Raw genomic sequence first — 25,082 nt, forward strand, 5'->3', positions numbered from 1 at the left:
TGCCCAAAATTAAAAATTTCAACAGTTAATTTCTGGGGATGTTCAGTGTATGATAGCTATTTGAAATACACAGATAATGCAGGTGTATTAACTACGTTTTAACCCAACATAAATACAACCATGGCATGTTTTGTAGAACCAGCACGATAAATCAATTTTGTTCTGGTAAAAATTAAAACGCTGCTAAAATCTTTCAACAATGCAGTGATAATAAGCAACAAGGAGTAAACAGTGCATTACATACATTTAAGGTATAGATAAATTGGTTATAGATTATACAAACACACACGTCAAGTGTGAAACATTAGCATATGCAGACATTACACATATTATGTCTTAATTCTTTTTTAGACTAAATAGTTCACAAATCATCATCAATGGCAGCCAGTTATGGCTGAATAATTCAGTGTTGCTTGTCAGGTTCTAAACTTGGAAGCCAGTTGGGTTCTAAACCTGGACTTTTTTAAAACCAATAAACAAGCCTCGTTGCTGTCATGTGACAGCTTTGCCTGAATGGCGGCGAAGTGGAGCGCTGGCTCTGCCTGTACTTTTCCTGCACACCGTGGCGATGGTGGAAGGCTGCCAGTGTTGAAATGCAGCAGCGTGCAGAATTCCCTGGAAAGAATCAGGCCTTGCTGATGAAGCTGTACATTGGAACGTCATGGCAACCAGGGCTGACAATCAATTTTGACCTTTTTGCTTAATGATTCTAAAGATTTTGCCGTCAGAGTGGCACCGGGGCTTAGTGGGATGCTGCACCTGCAGGACTGGGGCTGCAGTTCCCACCCTTTATCTGTGTGTGTGGATTAGGTTTATATTACATTGTGGGGGCCAAATGTCCCCCACAATATAATAAAAATCTGTTATTCTGACATTGTGGGGACCATTTTTCAGGTCCCCACAAAGATCTGTGAATGCAATCAAAAAACTAAAAATGCCTTGTAAACAGTCTTGTATTTTCTTTGGTTACTTATGGTTAAGGTTAGGGCTGGGTAGGGGTTAAGGTCATCATGTTGGGATTAGAGTTTTCCCCAAGAGGATATAATTTAAAACCTGTGTGTGTGTGTGTGTGTGTGTGTGTGTGTGTGTGCCTCTGCTGTGGTGGCCTGGCATCCCACCCAAGATGCTCCTTGCTTTGTACCCTGCTGGTAGAGCTTCTAGCTGTCACCCCAAATCTGTCCTAGATAAGTGATCTGAATATGGCTGGATAGAATTTCCCATCATCCAATAGAATTTATTTTTGCAAAGACCAGGTCTGCTCTCTGGCCCAGTGGGGAGACAGCTTGTGCCAAAGTGACAGCAACATACCTGGAGATTATACAGGACACCTGAGCTGCACTGCACTTTCTGTCTTGGGCCATACCGTGACATAATATTACCCATTTGTGGACCACGCATTACTAGCAGTGCTGCAAAAATAAAATTAAATGATACTTTATTGATCCCTGGAGGGAAATTTGGATTCGATTATTTGTTAATTTATTAGTACTTAGTGTCAGGATAGTGGTATTCTGTGGTATATAACCCACACTTAAAAATGTGAAGTTAGATGACTGGCTCTTTTTAAAGACCATTATCTTTTCGATTTATAACACGTCCCTAATCACAAACTAAATAGCGTCTAAAGAGTTTCCCATGTCTAACTGGATACAGATTCATTCTGCAATTCACATGACTCCGAAATCAGTTCCGAGCTTCAGTACTCACGAAAAAAAGGTTGAAATATTTAATAGTGGCAGAATTTAATCAAAGGACACTTCAGATTACAACACAACAGTGCACGTATCTGGAATTATAATCACATAAGAAGAATGTGTTGATTACAACTGCGCTGAAATTAACATGATTACAATAAGTCACATTCAGATTTGTTAAATATAACCACTTTCATTTACTATGAATTTGCATTATACTACAATATTCAGTTATATTAAAACTTGTGCATCATATAAAACTCCACAATTTCACTCATGTATCTGCATACATGTAATAATAAAAGCATTATCAGCTATGCTATTATCACCTACTGCATTAGCATGACTGTGTCCAAAATTTGGCATTCCGCAAAAAAACACATTCCAACACAGCCAATTACAATTACATCTGAATGGTTTTAGACTGTCGTCTATCTTAAGGCATCCAGATCTTTACTGGCTGGGTGAACTAGTTGGTTAAATATGACTTAAATAAAAACCTTTCGATAATAAAGACTGCATTGCAGACAAAGAAGAATTATCAGTTTCTGCTTCTTCTTAAAATCACTATATTTAGGTATTTCTCGTGATATTAAGATTTATAGTTGCATACTTGGGTTTTCACACAAAAGGTGGACCACAGTTTCTTAGAAGGTAATAAAAAACTCCCAGTGAAACAGATCTACAACGTAAAGTAACCGTGCAGCACTTGTTGATGTGTTTTTGATCGAAGCCCACGAGCCACTTCAGCTGTGTTAAGGACTGAGAGGTTGAGAGTAACAGAGGACATTCTATAAGGGCTCCTCACCTCCCCCAGCCCCCGAACCCCAGAAGCTCCTCACAGAAAAGTCACATCGTCCTGTGACTGTACCCAGTGCCAGTGGGCATCGTACTCCAGGTTCATTCTGCCGTTCAGTCCGTTTAGCATTTTTGCTTCCAGGTCAACCTTCCCGTTCTTGTAGGGCTTGACTTTGGGGCTCTGGCTCTGAGTAAGTTTCTCAACTAGGCTGGCGCATGCAGAGTCCTGGTCGACCCCGTGCTGAACATTCTTCTCAGGGAGCCCGTGATTCTTGCCCGCCTGTGCTTGCCCAGCATCCTTGGCACCTGGGGCCGCTCTTCCTGGCTCTGTAGCTTTGGAAGTCTCAGATGGTGGCCTGGTCCAGACCGAAGCCTCGACTTTGGCTCGCTCAACCTTGCCCGACCCAGCACCAGTCTGGCCACAGAGCTCTGTGCCCAGGGGAGCGGGACAGTGTGTCGATTCAGAGCCAGACGGGCAGTACTCGTCCAGGTCGTCAGCCAGCGTGTCGAGGTAGCTGCCGATGGAGATGTTGTCCAGGCGGTCATTGGGGTCGTGCAGGCTGCTCCAGCTATCTCGCAGCGAGGCGTCGGGCCCCTCGGCCAGGCTGTACTGGCTGCCGGTCAGGCTGCTGCAGTGGCTGGTCAGCGTGCCGCGTTCCTCCAGAAGCCACTTGAGCGACTCGACGCCCTCATGCAGCGCCAGGAGCTGCCGCAGGATCTTCACGTCCGCCGAGCGCAACAACGCCTGCAGGCCGGCGGGAGACAAGACGAGACATGAGCGCCTAAACGAAAGCAGACATATCTTATAAACGGCATGGACTGCGGGTCGTGTTGTTTATTTATTCTTATATTTACTAAAGATATTGAAATAAATACAATTGCTGAAAATAGCAAAGACCACAAAACACATTTGCTCGTGATCCCGCGGCTAGGTCGAGATTTTTCAGGTAATAAATTACACGACGAAACCAACGGGAGCAATTCTACTTTGTTGTGGTTTAAAAGCCTGCATCAAATTTCCTTTTCCGTGCTTTATGACTGCTAGTTCCAAAACAGCCATTAAATTGACTTTTATTACTTGATTGATGGCGAAACGGTTGCTTAATGGGCATCCTTTGTCATCCTGTGCCAGTTTCCCTGGGTTTGACTGAATGATTATTAATAAAAATCTAAGCAATGGACTGTAAATGAAATTCACCAGAACCGTCAAGCATACAGGTGAAACAGAAACTGCCGGATGAATGGCTGAGGACAAAGTTTCCATTAGTGGTTGTACTGGCTGGGGCTGTAAGTCACGTAGATTTGTGAAAGAGAACAAGGCGTGAGGAGCAAAGGCCGGATGTAGCTTCACAAGGCCTTTTCCAAAGAGCAGGCCTCAGGCAGCCAGGACGAGTGGCCGCACCCCAGCTTGTGTCTCGGCACCAGCTGGACGTGACGGGATTCTGAATAGCATATCGATAGCAGCGACGTGCCTCGTCTGGGCCAGCAGCACAAGCGACAGTGCCAGTCCGGAACACAAGCAGGGCGCTCACTGCCTGGGATCTGTCACCATGGAGATGCCCTGTTCCCATTCCGCATCAATCCCGTCACACGCACGCCTTTGGGATGTACTGTAAGACTACTGGACCTAATGTCAAAAAGATGTACAAAATCAGAGGACCGAGTCATTGAGGTGTTTCTGAGCCATTTCATCAAGCTTTAGTACAAAGTCACTTTTAAGAGCATAAATCAGAAATAATTTAAAGCTAGTTAGCTGTTAGCACTGGGAACTGAGAGAGGAAGTGTGCCCAATATACTAAAATACAGCACAAGTATTTAACTAAAACCTGACTTTAATGCCTATTTTAATAAACAGCAGGACACTTTTATTAACTACAATCACTTAGACGGTTGAATGCTGATTGCTTATTTGATACTTGTCTTATTATAACTGGGGTTTATTCAAGAGCTACAGCTCATAAAAGAGAATCAAGAACCTCAAGCTTGTACTGCTGCCAGCTGGCTGGTAAATAAATCTCCGAAATACATCAGGCCATTATGCGGCAGGCTAATAAGGCAAGCTAATCATACTAAAGAGTTCCAGAAACGTCCTTAGTGCTACAAAAACACTGCAATCGCATCCAACCAGAAAGATCTTTGCAGAGAGACCCTGCAGGTCAGTCAATAATTTAACCAAATGGAGCCCAATTGATTATCTGTGGCCCCAATAAGTTAAATGCAAATTTCCATGGTTGTGGGGGAGAATCTGTACCGCATTTAGGCTTTGAAATGATACCATTTTAGGGGCATATTTTACTGAAGCTATTTTTGTATCTCTGATCTGTGCATATATACACTGTGGCCACATCTAACTAGTAGGCTACTGGGTAGGACCCAATTTTGCCTCCAGAACCAATTCAAGGGTACATAATCTATGCATCCAGAATGGCCTTTCTGTACACCACTGTTGTACTGAGCTGTTAGTTTTGCACCTGTGGCCTTCCCGTAAGCTTTAACATTTTCCTCCAACCTTTCTCATTGACAAAGGTGTTTTAGGCCATAAAACTGCTGCTGACTGGGAGTTATTTTGTTTATAACAACATTCTCTGTAAACTCTAGATAATTTTCTGAGATTATATAACCACCACTTATAGCACTAACATTCACACCTTTTCGAAACCACTCGGCTCTCGCACCTCAGCCTTCCTAATGCTGTGTTCCATTCCAACTGGGAAGTCGGAATTTCCGAGTTCCTATAGTTGGAAATTTCTACTGGAATGCCCCCTGAGGTCGGCGTTCTAACCCGGAAAGTCGAAGGAACCTCTAAACCTCAACCTCAGAATTCAAGATGTCTGCACCCTTCATCAACAGAAGTGCAAGCTGTAGATATATACTGTTTATTAGTACTTGCATTTTATTTGTGTCTCATTAAATCGGTTGTATGCACAGTGCTGTCCAACCTCCACCTGTGGACATGTTGTTACCATGTTTAGATGCACAAAATTCCACATAACGCGTTATCGACTGGTATTGCTAATGATGGCTAACAATGAACCTGGCTAGAACTGGTATTGCTAAATGGCTTTCCGACTTGTTGTACTGTAATGCAGTTAATTCGGGTGTGACATCATTCCCTGACCTCTGACCTCTGAGGTAAATGTAACGCAGCATAGCACTGAGCCCAACCTCTTGACCCTGTCTGGGTGCTGTATGTATTCAGTTGCAGCTGGTATGATTCACTATTTGGAGGAACATGCTGTTTTCATTTAAAAAGCAGGTGTCCCAATAAACTGACCACTGTGTATATACAGTCTAGAGTGGGGTACGGCACATAACATTGTGTGGCTGCTTTTTAGAGGAACCAGCGAAGTCGAAATGAATTGGTGACCAGCCATCCAAGCAAACACTTCCATAATTCTCCATTAAACTGTGAAACTCCACGAACACTTTCCATGACTCTATCCAAATGATCATATTTAAGCTGGACTTCAAGCTGACTGCAAGGAGCCCAACTGCAGGACAAGGACCTGAATCAATCTGTGGATGGTATCATATTCCACACTTGATTAGCTCAGCAGACAAATCCAGAAACCAGAAGTCGAGGTCTCCTTTTACCAAATGACACTAAAACACATCAAAATTGGCTCCTTTTATTGCTAAATTCTAAAAATAAAGAATTTGAAAAAATTACATTTGGGCCTGGTGCAGACATAACAGAGTCATGGCAGCCCAGTTTAAACTGGCAGATGAACACTGGGTTTCTCCATTGCCGAGTAACTGGTCTAGGCAGTGTCTGTTGGGGCGGGGGCCTTCAGGGCACTGCAAATAACATGAAATAGCAGCCCGGGGAGGGGGGGGGGGGGGAAGCCATCTGTCATTTTCCAGCTCATCCTGATCACAACTCCGAAGGTCTCAGCACTTGCACTGAGACAGGAAAAAGCATCACAGACGATCTGTCAGACTTCCATAGGCACCCGGGACACAGAGCGATAGTGTCTACTAGAGCCAAATCGACTCCGATGGCTGATTAAATCTCTCTGGCAGTCTTATTCACAGCATACTCTCTGCCTTTCAGCTACCAGAGACATGGGGGGGGGGGGGGGGAGCGTCACGTCTCTCTCTCGTCTGCTATTCTGCATAAAGACAAGAAGCTCTACCCATCATGCATTAAGAGAAGAGTTTTCACACGTTTTTTGTCAGCGAGACAATCGAAAGCTGCAGGCACGTAGCAGTGTGAGGATGCCGTTTCTGTCAGGGCTCCTGAAAGGCTAGAGACCATGTAGGGCTCAGTCTTAAACATATTTATCAGCAGCATCATCCATAGCTTAAATCCACACCCCTTCCAGCCTGTCAAACATTAGCCCACTGATATATCACCACATGAGGTCAAAGAGCAAACCAGGGCTCATTTACGCAGCACTCACTCACCAGCAAAGAAAATTAACATTTTTTTATTGTACAGTCATTGACTAATGGTTCTGCAATGTTGCAAACGCAAGTAATGCATAACCTTAACCGGAAAATAAATACTTCAAAGTTTCCGATACCAGCTTGTGAATGTTTAGACACTGATATCCCCACACTCTCCCCTTGGTAACCAGGATACTGTAGATCTCTACACTCTGTGGAGGCTTAGCATACTCCCACATACACAGAGTACCAGGAAAGAGGCAGAGAAAAAAATCACTGGCACAATCATCCCCACAGGGCCACGGACTTCCGTTACAGATAATCTGTCACACAGCATGCAGGACTGAATATGGAAATGTTTGGTTTCAGAAGCAAAATTCGCGATGGATTATAAACACCAGTAGACATCACCTTTACAATGGATATCTTCTTTAGTCGTGGGTCCATATAATTAACATGCTGAACCATTCATTAAATTATTATTACTATCAATTACTTTGTAAATCTCAAAAACTAATGGATAGCGCCTTCCATTAACTGGTTAAGTTTTGCAATACGGTGCCGCCACTGTTTCACAAACTGAGGAGAGCATCCTTGAATTCTGCTGGCCCAGCATACAGCCAGACTGTTGACCTCTTTCAAATGTTTGACAGCTCAGCGACCCACATACACTTCATGTTAATGTTTCACCACAACAGCCGCAGTTCGAAGACGCACTTATAATCCGGCATATTACACTCTATTGTACATTTTCATGCAGTTACTTATTAACCCCTTTTGGCTATTTGAATTCATTTTGCGTAACATGTATATCAATCATCTTACCATATCTATCTTTAAATCCCTTATCTTGTCGCCAAGGTCCTTCTTGCGAGGATCTTTATCTTTACTCAATTTGCCATCTTCTAGGTGCAAAGCGGCGTCATCACGCATCCATTTCAGCAGCCCATCTGGCATTTTCCTCCCAATCTTGAGCTCCAAGTCTTTTAATTCCGGCAAAGTCTCAGAAATACTGCCTTCATCCATTGTATCCGATTTTTTTTCATCCGCAATTATCATCCACGTTACCTCTAAAAACCTACTAGGTATTATTGCTCATAAACTGGACCAGTGACCACACATGTAATGACACTGTGTACGACAGGCTCTTTATAATAGATTTTTAAAAACAAGTCATTAATTCACCTTGCATATTTTGCATATGTATTTCTTACATAAAACAAATAAGCCAGCGACTTTTCCATCAGTTCATTCGCAATACCTGCTGCAAGCACAAATCTGTTTATTTTGACTACAAAAAGCGCACACGTGTCCATTGTGTAAGAAAATTGTCTGTACCATTCCCTTTATTCCGTTAGAAATAAGAGATTTAAACCTTGAACACCGTCTAACACTTTCCAGAGACGCGATCGATGCAAGCTACAGTAAACACTGCGGAGCCGACTGCGAACGAGCAACATATGATGTACAGCCCCGCAACAACAGGAAAATCCATTTTAATCCACTAAACAAGCATGTCCCTTTTTGTTTTATCCAGTTGTCGATCTCTTTAAAATATAATTCCTTTAGCTCCTCCAAAATTACTGTAAGGCAGCAGATGAAGTCGCGCCGTCTGAAGTGTTCACATGGATATTCCACCTGCGCGAAATCCACCTCCGCAAAAGCACGATGTTTCTGTAAATACGGTAATAAGATCCTTTACCGTAATACTTATGATATTTTCACGCATCTTAACAATCACAAATGTACACTTTGACCTTTAGAATCGACATTAAAAAACACACACACGCTCTAAGTTTTAGTATGTTTCATCAGTTAGTCTCTAATCATTTATCACTTTTGAATACATTTGGATACCTGATAAATAACAAAAGTTACTTTTTTGTTTATGCTTGTTTTGACTTTCAGAATAACATGTACATAAAAATAACAATGAACAATATTATATGCAATATATAATGCTTATTATGCAATATTAATATGTTTGGCACTCATACACTGGCATCCCATAATCAGTGCCCTCTCCTTGTGCTCACAAAAACTCTGCACTAAACAAGTAGCCATGAGGAAATGGATGGATGGAGATTAATTTATTTTCAGGTACATTTTGACATTTCAGATATATATGAGCATGGACGCTTCAATACACAGGTTTACCCAGGCTGATTGCCAGGGTCCTCCATGAAAAAGGGGCCTCAACTAATCTTGTTTACCCTGGTAAGCAACTTTTACCCCCCCCCCTCCCCCACATATGCTCCTGCATATATGAAATATATTCCGCACCATAATAATAATCCTAATCATAATTATCTGATAATGCATATTGTCTTGGAAAGCATAATGTGCATAAGTCACAGAGCAGTTCATTCGAAGCACACTTTCATGCAATAATTCTGAGTCAGAAAATGAACAGTGTGTCACTACCCTGTGTGACAAGGCCAATGCAAATATGAGAATGACATGCAAAACTGCAAAGAGTCTGACTCATCCCCGCAACCACAGAGGTCTCTCATAACTACACCTTCCTGTCCTACACATCTAATTAGTATTATTATGTTTTAAGTGTTGAGGTTGAATAAAGGAAATCAAGCCATTCGGGGTGATATACAGAAAGAACAATAGACTTTTGTGTCTTTGCATGCCATTGCAATACATCTGTGAAATGAGTACTTCATGCTTAACAAGACATAAGCCTTCCTATCCCTGATAGTTACTACTCATTAAAATGGCATTAAATATGTATTGCAAGGTTCTCGGATAAAATCCACATCCATGTTTTTGTATATTTTACATGCCCACAGACATGCACTTTATATTTTTTATTATTCTTTAAAATTTCTCCCTGTATTTAATACACCTGCTACCTAGAAATAATAAAAATTTAAATGGCATAAAAGATACACACACTACAGCTTAATGTTTGCCAATGGTTTAAAACCCTTGCTATTGCTAAAATTCTTTAGCTGCTTTTTATAATATTTCATTGTTCTTTAACCTAGTATTTATAAAGACTATCATGACAATTCCTATAAAAGGCCATCCTTTGTAGTGTTCAGTTTTCCTGGGTGGAAATGTCTAATCTTTTCATACAATGACTTAATGTTCACTGGGAATTATAGAAGCTTTCTCCTAATCGCTGTGATCCACACACTTGTGGTGCAACATGAAAATGCCAGTTGTGATGTGTTAAAATGAAACAGCCGTCAATATCCAATGGGAAAACTCCATTGTGCATATGAGTCTCCAATGCACGGCAGTGATAACGATCAATTTTAAAATGCGTTGCTCTCCATTTCAGTGCAATTTGCATATGATAATTTGTGAATCTATGAAGAGGACGGCTTTTAATTATATTCAATCACATATGCAACTTTAATGTTCTTAGTTTTTTTTTCTTTTTTCGATTTCTGCCTTGTTGTAATAACATCACCAAAGAACTACTCGAAATCGGCCTATCTGTCATACTGAAATAATTCCGAAAAGCAAGAAAAAGACAAATTTGATAGGTTCATATTTTCCAGATGAGCTGACGGAAACTATTTTCCGAAAAGAAAAGAAACTTTACCTTCATTGACCAGAGATTATTAAATATCATTGATTCAGGACCTAAGGGGTACTACGTTTCCTCGCTGCTCTGTGCTGCTTATTAAAGGTTTAATTTATAGTAACATATGTTCTCATGTGAGGATGATCAATAATATAGAGGAGGGATAAAATATTCCTTCGATACCAAAAAGAGATTCAATGAAGCAGAAATTACGAGAATTAACAGGACAGAGACGTCCGGAAAAAATCAGAAAAAATCCATAAGTCTGACTCAGCTGCATTGGCGATACCCCTGCTACCCATTAGCCCAGTCACCTGACCCCACACAGCCAATCAGAATGAATAAATTATACATGACAGGGGTAGACCCTGGATGGTATGTTGGTCCTTAGTACACACACACACTATGGGCAATTTGGAGACATGGTTATCATGACTGCATGTCTTTGGACTGCAGGAAGAAGCCAGAGAGCCTGGTGGAGGTCTGCACAGCATGGGCTGAACATGAAAAGAACATGCAGACTCCACACAAACAGAGCAGGGCTGGGTTTCAGACCCCTGACCCTGGAGGTGCGAGGTGAAAGTACTACCCACTGAGGTACCATGCCATTTCCTCCATCCATCCATTTTATGTGTCCACTTGTCTAATGCAGGGTCGCAGGAGATCCAGAGCCTATCCCAGAGGCTACGGGTACAAGGCAGGGAACAACCCAGTATGGGGTGCCAACCATTCAGTCACACATGAACACCTATGGGCCATTTGGTAAGTCCAACTAACCTCAGTATATTTTTGGACTGTGGGGGGAAATCGGAGTATCTGGAGGAAACCCCACAATGACACAGGGAGAACATGCAAACTCCACACACAAGGAGCCATGGCGGAGACTTGAACCCAGGTCAATTCAATTCAATTTCATTTATTTTTATATAGCGCCTTTCACCCCAAGACGCTTTACATGGGTATGTTGTGACACATTGCAATGACATTAAGACAAAATAATAAAAAATAAAAAAACAGGGAAAAAGGACGACAAAGGAATTAAAGACAGAAAGCCAGGTTTCAACAGGGGAGAGGGACCAAAAATTCTCTGCAAAAAACTCCGAGGTCAATTGGTGCCCCCCCCCCATCCAGGACATGCTAACATTATTGAAAAATACTGGAAGCTACATGCACAAGGCAGGGAATAGCCAGTATGGGCCACCAAGGCAGCAGCTTGTCACCTCATAATCTCTCTAATTTCTAAAACTGCATTTCGTATTTATCATCACACTATTAATATGATTAATATGATATCCAGGTGGGCGGGGCGTACCCCTAACTTGGGAGCCCTAGAAATGACCCCCCTACAAAATCCTGTACTAGACAAGCAATTGGAAGTTGGTTAGATAATCTTCAGCTTTCCCAGTTACGTTAAATAAAACAGCTGTTATTTTCATTAATGTAATATTATGGCTTAATACCATAATCACATCATTTACAAAAACAAAACAATATTATTCCCATCATGCTCCATCCACATTGTGCAGCAGTTATACAATAAGTATGGAAATCCTGCATAACTGTTAATTTAAATCTCTTTTTTAAACTGGTCTATGAAATTCATCTGCCCTCTAGTGGTAGTATTTGGGGTTTGCAATTCAAGGATGAATAGCCGCATTGAGTTAAAGGGAATTTATTTATACACTGAATAAAATGTGTATTTATGTAGCAAGGAAACACTGAAACATGTTATGTTTTAGATGTTTTGCTGTATAGCAAATAAACGAAAAAGGAAAATCCTCGCTTCTGTGCGTTACAAAACATTTAACACTATCAACTTCCAAGTCTCAGGGTAATGTGAAGAATTAACCTGTCTGGAGGGAAACTTCACCGCTTTATTTACTGCTACGTGTGCAAGAGCTTCTGTGCTACTAAGTGATTAAAAACTGTATAAAAATCTATCTGACTTCTCTCATTTGAGACACAGATACAGAGTGTAAAAAAAATGGGGCTAACCTCTTCTTAGCAACCTGGGTATTGTATTAAAACGTGTTTGAACGTGTCATAGGCAACACTGTTGTTTCACAGTGCTGGATTGGCCAACTGGAAAATGCACGGCGTCATGGAGGCGGGGTGTTTCAGTCATTTTTACTCTTTAAAAATGCACGATATGTGACAGGACCACAACAACTGTTGACACATTCTTGTCTGTTTCTGACATCAACAGCATGCAAATGAATTTTTCCACGCATAATGTCGTAATAAAATGAAGCGCTTCGGCGGGGAGGAAGGCATGCGACGGGTTTGACAGCTAGCTAGCTCTGGCCCCTCCCATTATGACTGGAGAGAACCTGAATTACCTGTTTAAAGGGCTGACAGACTGATCGGGGTTGACAGGACGCGTTACGACAGCAGCCATGGACGGAGGCAGCACGGAGGATGATATTGAAGCGCTGATTGAGGACATGGAGTACATTCCGGGACACTTCCACCTGGATCTACACCTGAACTGCGAACCATGTGGACCCACTGACCTCAGATCCCGGGATGTTCGCCTCAAGCGGGAGAGCCTGAGGGCCGAGCTGGAGGCAGAGTCCGGGCCCCAGCAGTACGCCGTGCGGAACCTCCTGGGCTTGCTGGCCTTCCACCTGGATGAGCCAGAGAGCGCAGAGGAGACCTTCAGGAGCATCTGCGAGGAGGAGCCGGACAACCTCAACGCCTGGGCCAACCTGGGCCACGTCTACGACCAGCTGAAGAGGGAGGCGGAGGGGGCAGAATGTGTGGAGAAGGTGTCCGTGCTCATGGGTCTCGCGTCTGGGGAGGTGGCCAAGGGGCAATCCAGGCTGCTGGCGGCGTGTTGCCTGGCAGAGCAAGCCTACGCTCATCTGTATGATGTGGAGCTAGACAAGGAGGAGGACTTGAGGGAGAGGATGACTGTCGCTCTCATGTTATACCACAGGGCCCTGGACTATGGAGGTCAGATGGTAAGAGAGCTGCCCAACATTATCTTATAACAATGACCGTAATCATGCAAAACATTTGCTGCTACACTTAAGTGTTCCTTCACCTCGAACAAATAGAGCATTGTGTTAACAAAGGTTGTGGGTTCAAATCCCACAGATGGGCACATAAATTGTAGCCCTTCCCTCTACTGTATGTTACTCTGGATGCAAGTATCAAGTAAATGAAGTGTGACTCTTACTGTAAGCAAGTTATAGAAGGAGAAAAAAAGCCAGATGTGAGCTTGTTATCTAACACCCTCCACTGGGTGCTGTGCTTGACATAAAACAAGGCTGCACTTGTGCATTGCCAATCTGTAAGCAATTGCATGGGGTGAAAACACTCATTTCTTTTTAGATACCAATTGAAGAGAAGAGATGCTGGTATTTTAAAATGGCAACGTTGTACATAAGGTATCGCAGTCTTCTAAACAGCCTATTAATAATTGTCATGGAATTTACTATTTATTATTGCAATTTTAATCCAAACAGCCTAGAAATATACCCATTCATCTGGAAAGATATTTTACTTCAGCAATTATGTTTGGGCTCCCTTGCATAATGTTACCAAAGTTCAGTCCCTCCTATAACTGGTTGTGTCTTAAAACAATCATCCTACTTTGTTCCCTTAACTCTATAAACATTTGCACATTACCAAAAGCACACAGTGTTATACACATATTTAATGTAGACTCATATATATCATTGCTTTTATTTACTCTGCAGATTAGACAGCTTGGAAAAGGGCAATGAGGACTCCGAATTCACCAGAGTTTCTCATTTCAATAAAGCCCTAAAGCTGCTCACAGAAGTCATCAAGTCTGAGAAAACACATAACAAAGGTAGAGTTGTGTGTATATACCACTGAAAGGGAATGCAGGGGCATTCCAGAGCAGAGGGCCCCACAAGCCTCGCCCAACTACTCAACCTCACATTTTACTGGTGTTTGTTTAGCTGTGTGTTATATGGGAGCAACTGCACCTAGAACTCACAGTTCTGTGCTGTCTTGTGATGCAGACCCTCAAATTAATATTGTGCGCCCTCTGGTGGAAGCCAATCAGTCCATGACTGTTGGGGTGGGGGGGGAGGGAGGTGCTGTTACGGACACAGCACTGCTTGCCTGATTTTTTTTTATTTTTTGCTTTTATGATAAATGTATAACAATGGTTCGCGTTCGCAGAACGTGAAGGAGCCAGTCAGATTTGTTCCTAACAAAACAGGCAGTTGCCGAAAAGTTTCGGTTCCTACCTTCATTTTATATCGTTATATAACTCTCTGCGTTTCTCCTTCTGCAGCTCTGGCCTGGTGCTACGTGGGAGTCATGCTGGAAAGGAAAGACGAGTTTGCCATAATCCCCATGTCGGTCCACGACTGTGGCTACTCTGGATCTGATCCGCTTTGCTGTTATGGAACAGTACGTGTATAAAAGCTTCTGCAATTTGTTTAGAGGGAACCTGTACTACTATCAGTTAACCCTTTGTGGAGGCAGACATTTCAGGTCCTCAAACTAAAGATCCAAACCAAGATTTTGTTTCAACCATCAAGTTGAGTAGAAAGAGTCACAGTCACAGAGTACTGAATTGGTTTGTTGAAACAAAATCTTGGTCTGGATTTTGACTTTCTGGACCTGAAATGTCCCACCTTTGACCCTTTGAATGGGTAAATCATCCATATTTCACACCAAAGTTCCTCACACTCAGACATGTGGTATTTGCCTGTTCCTACACCCAATATCCACTCCACTGTGGGCCAGTGCACCTCCAAAGTGCTAAAGGTGGGTATGATTCTCCTTTCAGGCCATCAAGACCGCCAAGGATGATGCGTTCACCTTGAACCGCCTCGCCAGTGTGTTTTATCTTCTGGGCAAGTACGACATGGCCATGGGTATCTGTAACATGGCTCTAAATGTCCTGCCTGATGCAGAGCTCAACTGGCAAGCCTACTGCATGCGTGCCAAGGTATCCATCAAGGATTCCAGCTTCTTTACATTTAATATAATGTAAAACATAGTCACTCAAACCCAGAAATAATAATCAACTATTCTCTATACTTTTGTAATAAAATAAGAATGCAAAATCCCTCAGGTTTGTTGACGTTTTAAATGGCCAATGACAAAACTGTGTCTATTTTAAGAGCGGACATTCAGTGCGTTATTTACATGGCATTTGTTTGTGCTGTATACCACCTAAGATGCCTGTGATATGTGCAGATAAATGTTACAGCCTACAAGAGGGATCTGGAAAAAGCCAAATCGGTTATGGCAGGTATTCCAGACCGAAGGACCCTGGATGAGGCCAAGGCTGACTTGGAGCGCGTGCTGAGTGTGCGCCCATGTTTGAAGACACATCTGGATATGGGGCAGGTGGGTCTGAGCTGACTTCATATAGCTCCGCCCAGTACCGTCATCCACCTCACACATGGGGATACTGGGAACTGATTTTGAAAAATTGATAAAAATTCATGAATGCTCTTGCCGTGCAGCTGGAGGCACACACACAAGAATTTTCAAATCAGACTCCGGAAGAGTCATTTTGCTACAAGAAAAGCTGAGAAGCTGAGATATCCATGTTATTGCAGCCTGTAGAATATCTGTAGTACAGATGGATAGATGGGGGGGGGTAGTTCATTTGTTAGTTGGTTAGCAAGTTGTACCTCTACCTGCTGATGAGCCTTTCTCTGCAACTCCTGGTGTATTACTGCATGGCTGTGGATACCGGGTAATCAGTTCGTTAATTAGTTTGTAGTTGGTTGGTTAGTTGTTCCTCTGCCCATTGACACACCTTTCTTTTGCTGCTTCTCCAGAACTCCAGGTATATTACTACATGGGTGTGTATGCCAGAGAGTTAGTTAATTTATTAGTTGGATGGTTGGTTATTTAGTTGTTCCTTTGTCCACTGATGGGCCAGTAACCCCGCTTCGTAGTACAGGCCCCAGGTGTCCTACTGTACTTCATGGTTGGGGATGCCAGGTAATTAGCCTGTTTGATTGTTCAGCAGGTTAGTCAGCCGGTTAATTAGCTGGTCAGCCAGTTGTTCCTCTGCCCACTGACAAGCCTCTCGTGTCCCATTTGCCCATGACTGCAGGTGTATTACTACATGGGTGTGGATGCCCTGCAGGAGAGCCTGCTGGTGGATGAGCAGGCGCTGAACGCGGCGCTGGTCAGCCTGGCTCAGGCGCTGCAGTGTGAGCTGGGTGACAGTCTTCCGGAGGTGCAGATGCTGCGGGGACGCTGCCTCCTGCTGAAGGGAGAGGAGCAGAACGCCGCCGAGTGCTTCAAGAGGGCCCTGGAGCTGGAGCCGCCGGGCAGCCGGGACACGGCGGCCCTGCGCTGCCTGCTGGAGACCATGCTGGCCCTCTTCTGCCAGCAAGGGCCCGACCCGAGGTCCCTCATCGACCAGCTGGAGGCGTGGCTGAGGCGGGCCGAGGAGAGGCACCCGGCGGACGCCGTGCAGGCAGAGCTCAGGACCTTCTGCAGAGCCCATACGGACGAGGTGGCTCAGCTGTCCCGGGCGCTGATCCGGGCCGGGCGGCTGGGGCTGGTGCGACGTCTGCTGGAGACGGTGCAGCCGGGCCGGCCAGCTGCAAGGAGGCCTTTCCTCAGGTCCATGACCGTGTGAGAGGGAAGCGAGAAAGCCAGGGGCAGGAAGTGTGAACGGGGGAGTTATTTCACCAGGGACACAGGGCTGCTGTAAGGGGGGGGGGGGGGGGCGGGGTAGCTTAATGACAGGGACCTAACAAATTTGCAACATAATGGGACGGGTCTGGGTTGAGGCCCAAACTCCCCAGCAACACCCCTTCCGGGATGTTCCTTTCACAACGGTACCAATTTCACTGGCTGTACATGGAGAAGCAGATCTCCTTGTTTCTACCCAGTATGTATTTACTAATATTTAATTCAGCACAAACATTAACAGAATCTGTCAGAGAATTAAATGTATTACTCCTAAACAATATAACAGAGCTTACAAAATAAATAAAAATGTTATTTATTCATTGGGCATTTTCTCTTAGTAATAATTCTTGTAACTTACGCCACAGAAACAGGACCACACTGCCGAGCGCATAAATGATTGATAAATAATGAAATAATAGAATTAAACATGGAGAACCTGCAGTCCCAGATGGTTTTTGCTTGGATCGGGCGTTTTACATTGTTCATTGTTTTATTAGGGCAGATCTTAGGCTGCCTGCACGTGTTATGCAGAGGTGGAAAGTTCAGGTTCATAAAGTACACATCCAGACCAATGTTTTGTTTCAACCAACCAGCTGAGCATAAAGAGTCACATTCACACTGAATTCAGTACGAACTGGTTGGTTGAAAGAAAATCTTGGACTGGATTTGTGCTTTCTGGACCTGAATTTTCCACCTGTGTTGTTATGTGGATGTTTGCCAATAGTACAGGTAGTACAGGTTTATACAAATAATGTGGTATGCAGCAACGCAGAGTCAAAGCAGACAGACTGGTTTGAGCGGCAATCTGTAAATCATTATGGAAGTATGTGTATTGCAGCGTAAAAATGAATAACGTCCCTGTTATAAAGCTTTGGAAGAATTACCATCACAATTGCTGTAAGGCTCATCGGAAGAATTACTCGTACGATAACATTAGGCAGTGTCGAAAACGTAGTAAGTATGTTATGCTTCGATTAATCAGTGTTTATTACAATTCAAACTAGTCCATCTGAAACTCAAGGAAAGCACGTATGCAGAAATAGGGCTATTCACACAACTAGGAGATGAGGCGGAGACACCGGCCGGGTGAATATGCGCACCATATTGTCACGCTACACACAGAATTTGTTCTGAAATTATTTTGGCAGTTACTGTATTAAAACTGCGAACATATCACATATTGGGAACAGTTGTAAAATAAATGCAATGCGCTAATTTTCACAATATAAAATAAAGATGTAAGATTAATTAAACATCATAAATGAACTTCGGTATACTACTGATTATGGCCGCATATTTGTAGCGATAAATATCCCTATAGCCGTACCTATTGTTTTTCTTAGCCCGGTAGCACTTTACCCAACGGGGTACAAATAATACAGTATTGTTTTATTACTTATGTACTAAATAACCACAAACTAAGTCTTAGTTACATACTGATCTCATGTTAATTCATCATCAGTGAATAATGATGCATGTTTTATCACAATCAGTTACTATATCTGTTAAATCTGTAAACCTTTGTGAACTACTGAAGGAACAATTAAGCAACGAATAACAAAAGTGAAATACCGATCTGACGTTTTCTTCGTTAATGGACCGGAACGCATCTTTTCTCTCAAGCAACAACTATTTGTTCATGATTTGGACTTCGTTAGTAACTGAGTTACTGCGAAGTGTTTCTGCCACGTAAAATGTGCCTGTTTGGCAGCTAGGGTTTACAGACTGTCCTCGTCTTATCAACTAAGTTCTCTGTCCAGTGCTGGTGTACTTTACTGGGAAACCAAAATGTTATCAGGGCGCCGATTACGATTGATTGTAAGCAGTATCGGTCGTACCCATCAAAAACCGTAATGCTTTCCGTGTTGAACTTCTGCTTGTGAATACACGCAACGCCCGCGTCAGTAAATCTAATCACTTGTTTCGAACGGTACACAATCAATACGTGTGCCACTACAAACCTAGCTTAAATTAATTATCATCTACAGTTTAATGACGTTTCAATTACTCGCAACCACTGGGAAATTATTAGGCATTAAAATAACGTCTTTCCTTATGTCACAGCAAACATTTTGGAAGCACGAAGGCACCGCTTTTAACTTTAGCCACCACTAGATGGCAGTATAATATTATAAAAGTATACGACCTAAATTAAAATACGCGCTTAGCGCAGAGTACAACAAGCAGAGGTGAATGCAACATTTAATCCATACAAATGAAGATAATTGTAGAATGTACATTATTGTAGCAAGCTTTTTATCATTTAAACCAGTTTTTATAAACTTTTACTGTAAATTGTGGACTGTAATAGCCATAAATTATCACTTATGATTTACATAAATCTTACACTACATACAATGAGAAGGATGATGTCACACAGCGGCAAGTACTGTAGTGATGTTTGACATTTATGATTTATGTTCATTAGCATGGTAAACAGGGGTGTTGAGTTGCGCATGCAGACGGCTAACTGGTAGCCTCTACCTCCAGGAAACAGAGTTTGTGAGCCGTTTCAGATAAAGCTTCATTTCAGTCTGTGAACTTTCTTCCCTGACAAAAAACTCTTGCAGAACGCAGAATCTCTGACGAGGACGATGAAACTGGGCGTGCCTTCCTTCACTAAACACCTGAAAGAGTGAACCGGTTGCAGACCATCAAATTTGCACAGCAGATGCAATTTGGTTAATCATTTAATGCTTCTGGTTACCTGTCGTTCTGCAGAACCCTGAGGAGGGACATCTCATTTTCCAGCTGAAGAAGCTGTCCTCTTTCATCATCAAAGTAAAGCTAGACAGCAGCAGAAACAGCTCACGTGAACTGAATAGCTTAATGTCAAAATAAGTACACGAATGAGATGCTGGTTTGCCAGTATTCTTACGTGATCCTATAAATAATACAGGTAGTACATGAATGAGATGCTGGTTTGCCAGTATTCTTATGTGATCCTATAAATAACACAGGTAGTACATGAATGAGATGCTGGTTTGCCAGTATTCTTATGTGATCCTATAAATAACACAGGTAGTACATGAATGAGATGCTGGTTTGCCAGTATTCTTACGTGATCCTATAAATAATACAGATAGTACATGAATGAGATGCTGGTTTGCCAGTATTCTTACGTGATCCAATAAATAATACAGGTAGTACATGAATGAGATGCTGGTTTGCCAGTATTCTTACGTGATCCTATAAATAATACAGGTAGTACATGAATGAGATGCTGGTTTGCGAGTATTCTTACGTGATCCTATAAATAATACAGGTAGTACATGAATGAGATGCTGGTTTGCGAGTATTCTTACGTGATCCTATAAATAATACAGGTAGTACATGAATGAGATGCTGGTTTGCGAGTATTCTTACGTGATCCTATAAATAATACAGGTAGTACATGAATGAGATGCTGGTTTGCGAGTATTCTTACGTGATCCTATAATACAGATAGTACATAAATGAGATGCTGGTTTGCGAGTATTCTTACGTGATCCTATAAATAATACAGGTAGTACATGAATGAGATGCTGGTTTGCCAGTATTCTTACGTGATCCTATAAATAACATCTCACCTCGAGGTTTCGGGGTTGGTACTTCTTTTCTGTGTCCCAGGGGGGAAGTTCTTCCCCAAACATGACTGTAAGATGATCAATAAACCTGAAATTAAACAACCCAGTTAGTTTTTCCATTAGACAATTTTCAAATAAACTGGCCAAGAGAATTTTTTCTGATGCATTTTGAAATGAAGAACACATACTCCTCACTTAACGACTTACGACCAGCTATCCAACCAGTCAGCATTGTTCACTGTACAAGAACTTTGGTCGTGTAAACAGCAGCGCAGCTTCTCAGCCTCAAGCATCTCATCTCACATTATTTATAAATATACAAAATGATATAAATGCTGCAAAGGTGATATTAAAACAAGTATACTTGAAATATCGATAAATGGCGGCTCCTAGTTTATCAACCAATTCACTTAACGACCTAGTCGTAAGAATGGACCTCGGTCGTTAAGTGAGGAGTGTCTGTACCAAACATTTGTGCTGGAAGGAATTATTGGTGGGAAGAGTTTTGGACCATGAGTTTCATAGATGGTCTAACGCAAAAACAAGATTTCTTTGAGCAAATGAAGTGTGACTTTAAGAAGGCTTTGCACTTTTGATCATAACTGAGCAGACCTGTCATTCTCGTTGAAGGAGGAGATGAAGTCCGTCTGCCCGTGCTCTGGGTACAGGAAGAGGACAGGCCAGTGAAGGACACCTTGCTCATCCAGGTGCACTTTGAATCCAGTGGCTTCTTGGGAGCAGAGATCATTGAGGTCCAGTTCTGCCAAAGCTCGTGTAGAACCTACATCCTCTTCCTCACTGTCGGAACAGTGCTTTGAGGGCTTATCTGGCTTTAACAGTTTAATCCCACGCTCCTAGGAAACAATTATCACAGTTTTCAATATTTATTTCTGAAGCCACTGTTTTGTTTAACCATTGTATTTATTTCAGGCTGGAGATGCTTAAACTCTGTTGAGACACATTACAAGCAACTGTCACAAAGGTGCAGAAATAGTTCAGTAAATGTCAGTCGTACCCTGATGGCCCCAAGAAGAGCTTCTCTTTCCACACGTTCCTTTTTCTCTTTCACCTTAGACTTTCGGGCATCTCTCTCCGCCGTCCTCTAAGAGAAAATCATCCCAACAGCCTTTTTACTTGCCACTGTCACAAAGCGACAGGGTACGGCCTTCTGATTTAAAGATGTGAGCTTCTGACACATTTTCTCCTGCAAGGACCCCGGCTTTCTGGAGCGTCCACCCCACAGGTTTGCGATTCCCATCCGGCCGGCCCGGAGATGCACTACCTTGAGCTTGTCCGCCGTCGCCCGTAGCTCCTGCAGCGTGACGTCCTTCGCATGGACTCCGAGGCCCTCGTCACACCACTGCAGGGCCTCGCTGAAATTCCCCAGCTTCACGCAGCACTGGGCACCTGCAGGGATGCGTACGAAAGATGAGGATACAATGGACCTGGTGTTTAGAAAGGAGGCCATAACTCCACTCAGCTTTAAAAACCCATTCACACATTCACAATAAACTAAAATAAAGAATCTTAATTGAATAACTGAATCACATTTTTCACAGAATGTGTTTATTTAATTCAAGGATTCAAAAGCTTATTTGCTCAGGTACAGATGTACAAGGCATTGGAATTCTTATATGGATCTCTCAGTCCATGCATAATATAGCAAAAGCACAAAGTAGCATAGCAAATATACATAAATACATGATAATAAATATAACTAAATGTAAGTAAACATTCTGCCAAATCTACTGTTCAACTGTACTGTCGAACCATCTACTGTTCAAAATGCCAGGATGATTGATACCCACATATACAACGTGTCCGTGTGTGTGTGTGTGTGTGTGGGGTGGGGTTACGTATATATTTCAAATGTCCCCACAATGTGATAAAAACCTGCTATTTTGATGTTGTGGGGACCATTTTCTCAGTCCCCACAAGGGGAAACAAAATTTCATAAAAATCTGTGACTGCATTTAAAAAATTAAAATTGCCAAAAGTCTAGTATTTTGTTTGGTTATTTATGGTCAAGGTTAAGGCTGGGTAGGGGTTAAGGTCGTCATTTTGGCTTTAGAGTTTTTTTCCATAGAAATGAATGGATGGTTCCCACCAAGATATGAATACAAACTTGTGTGTGTGTGTGTGTGTGTGTGTGTGTGTGTGTGAACAGCCTTCGTACGACTCTAAAACATGCAAATACAAACCTCTTATCAAGGCTTTAACGTGATCTGGTTTCAGCTTCTTAGCTGCTAAAGAATCGTTTAAAGCAGAACGCATGTTACCTGAAAAAAATGCATCATACAAAGGTCAGAGGTCAGCAGTATGTGCCCACAGGTTCTCATTACCATCAAACCCTCTCTCGGGTCACAACGAGCAAGTAGAGGGAGACAAGTGGGCCGAAAGATACCCACTGAGCCACCGCGCTTATTCACCAAAGTACGGAGAATCAGCTACAGAACGATCCAGACGAGAGCGAATGGAATCATGGTACTGTACCCAGATGGAAATGGGCAGCTGCCCGGTTGGTATAGAGGACAGCACAGAGGTCAGTGTCAGTGCACTTCTTCTTCAGAGCCTCGCTGTAGGACACTATAGCCTTCTTGTAATTCTTCTCCTTGAAATATTCATTCCCCTCATCCTTGAGTGCCTTTGCTTGTTCTGAGGAGAAGAGTGAATTACGTTAATAAGACAGACCACAGAAAACCCAAGAGCATTTAGCCGTCCTTACTGAGGGAACTATAGGTACAAGCTGAACACATGTGATTAATTAAAAACAAGGCAAGTCAGATTATTTGCTAGTGTTTCTTTCTATTGTATATATACATGCGTGTAGTGTTGCAGCAAAAAAGCTTTGATTTACCCTCAGGTGGTCTGTCATCATCGTGGATGATGGACTGCAAGCAAGCTAAATCTGGGTGCTCCTTGGGGTCAATTTCCTTTGGGGCTGTCTTCATGAACATGGGCACCTTCTCAAACTCCTGGAGCGACAAATTTTATATAATTAAAATAAAGTCGCATACATTTCAAATAAGACACTGGTCTGCTGTAGCAAAGTCGGAGAATCTAATGCATGAATATATGCAATACGTACGGTTTAGTACCTCGGAAAGTCACCATTCTGTGATTTTCATATACAGTTAATAGGGATAATAGTATGATGAACAAAAACAAGCGAACAAAAAAATATTACAGAGAAGGATAATCTCACCTCCTCCCAGTTGTCCACGTTAAAAGCACCTTTGTATTTCTCTTTTCTAAATTTCTCCATAAACTCGTCCATCGCGTCATCGCTGTCACTGTCTTGCGCTCGAGACATCGCTGTCAATTTTTCCTGTTTATTAAGAAAAATATCTACAAACAGGTAAAGTACTAACGTCAGTTAAATAACTCGAAAGTCCCTGAAATTAAATGCTAACATGCAACAACGGACCGCTACCACTCCGAATACTGTGTGAATGTTAGAAACACGCCCACGCCCGAGGTCGCCTGAACCACCAACCAGATCGAGTTTTCATTGGTTCGCTATATTGATATCTTTGTTACCATTGGTTTAAATGCGGTGGAGGCGGAATAGAGGAGACATTAGACTAATAAAATGCATCGGCGTTTCTGGGTAGTCCAATCAAATCGCAGATTTATTTGGTTCGGACGCATAGGTTCGGACTTCCACATAGGCCGAAAAACGTGTTTCGATGGTGTGCCAGTAAAATACACCCGATGGGAAATCATACACCAAATTCTCAAGTCCTCATTTTCATTTCCTAGTCGCCTTATATTTTTGGAACGCAAAGCACAGTAACCCCTGTATATGTCTATTGCATTTTGATATAACGCATTTTGACAGAACCTCAAAGTTATATTAAACAAGGAGGATCTTTAAAGGGCCGTTTAACACTCTATGAATGTATGCATTCTATTTACCGTTTGACTAATTCATGAATTAACCATTAATTCCAGTAAACAATAACTAATCCAAATTTGTTTTAGAACTGTAAACTTCCCTAATTGTACTACATAATTTTTTCAACGTTTTCAAAATGGCTATTTTTTTTTATTGTAATGGATTTCATTCAAAGCCAACAAACATAAAGGGCAAAATGGAAATCCAGTGCCCACTAATCAGTCCTGTGTTACATTTTCAGCGTTTGAAACACATTTTCGATATGATATTAGGCTGCAAAGAAAGTGACTTGATCACTAAGAAAATGATCCACTGGGTGTAGAGGTCTCCCTGCTACAGTACATGACTTTCCTCACATAGCACAAAGATACACAGTTGGGTTAAATTGCATCTCTAAATTGCCCACATTGTGATTGTGTATAGGGGTGAGGGTGTGTGTATATACACTGCAATGGAATGGAATCCAGTACTAGGTGTATCTCAGACTTGTACCTTGTGCTGACCAGGATAAGCGGATTGATGGATGGATGGATGGATAG

At 42.4% G+C, this 25,082-nt stretch overlaps 3 protein-coding genes across 3 annotated transcripts; 1 reads left to right on the forward strand and 2 right to left on the reverse strand.

Moving 5' to 3' along the window:
* Nucleotides 1-1,712: 1,712 nt before the first annotated feature.
* lurap1 (leucine rich adaptor protein 1) lies at nt 1,713-8,550 on the reverse strand. Its single transcript, XM_023792804.2, has 2 exons — nt 7,707-8,550; nt 1,713-3,237 (listed from the first exon to the last, which is right to left on the reverse strand). The coding sequence occupies exons 1-2, from the start codon at nt 7,938-7,940 to the stop codon at nt 2,533-2,535; spliced, it is 939 nt and encodes a 312-aa protein (XP_023648572.1). The 5' UTR covers nt 7,941-8,550; the 3' UTR covers nt 1,713-2,532.
* Nucleotides 8,551-12,583: 4,033 nt separating this feature from the next.
* On the forward strand, nt 12,584-17,110 carry ttc22 (tetratricopeptide repeat domain 22). The gene is made up of 7 exons (XM_023792830.2): nt 12,584-13,391; nt 13,765-13,820; nt 14,133-14,248; nt 14,702-14,820; nt 15,203-15,364; nt 15,616-15,768; nt 16,490-17,110. Exons 1-7 carry the CDS (start codon nt 12,825-12,827, stop codon nt 17,021-17,023), a joined length of 1,707 nt encoding a protein of 568 aa, XP_023648598.2. The 5' UTR covers nt 12,584-12,824; the 3' UTR covers nt 17,024-17,110.
* Nucleotides 17,111-19,264: 2,154 nt separating this feature from the next.
* ttc4 (tetratricopeptide repeat domain 4) lies at nt 19,265-24,150 on the reverse strand. The gene is made up of 10 exons (XM_023792831.2): nt 23,851-24,150; nt 23,503-23,620; nt 23,139-23,300; nt 22,847-22,924; nt 21,928-22,052; nt 21,661-21,747; nt 21,258-21,499; nt 20,649-20,733; nt 19,787-19,866; nt 19,265-19,706 (listed from the first exon to the last, which is right to left on the reverse strand). Exons 1-10 carry the CDS (start codon nt 23,956-23,958, stop codon nt 19,604-19,606), a joined length of 1,188 nt encoding a protein of 395 aa, XP_023648599.1. The 5' UTR covers nt 23,959-24,150; the 3' UTR covers nt 19,265-19,603.
* Nucleotides 24,151-25,082: the final 932 nt, after the last annotated feature.

This window comes from Paramormyrops kingsleyae, chromosome 15 (assembly GCF_048594095.1).
Source record: "Paramormyrops kingsleyae isolate MSU_618 chromosome 15, PKINGS_0.4, whole genome shotgun sequence".
Lineage (NCBI taxonomy): Eukaryota > Metazoa > Chordata > Actinopteri > Osteoglossiformes > Mormyridae > Paramormyrops > Paramormyrops kingsleyae.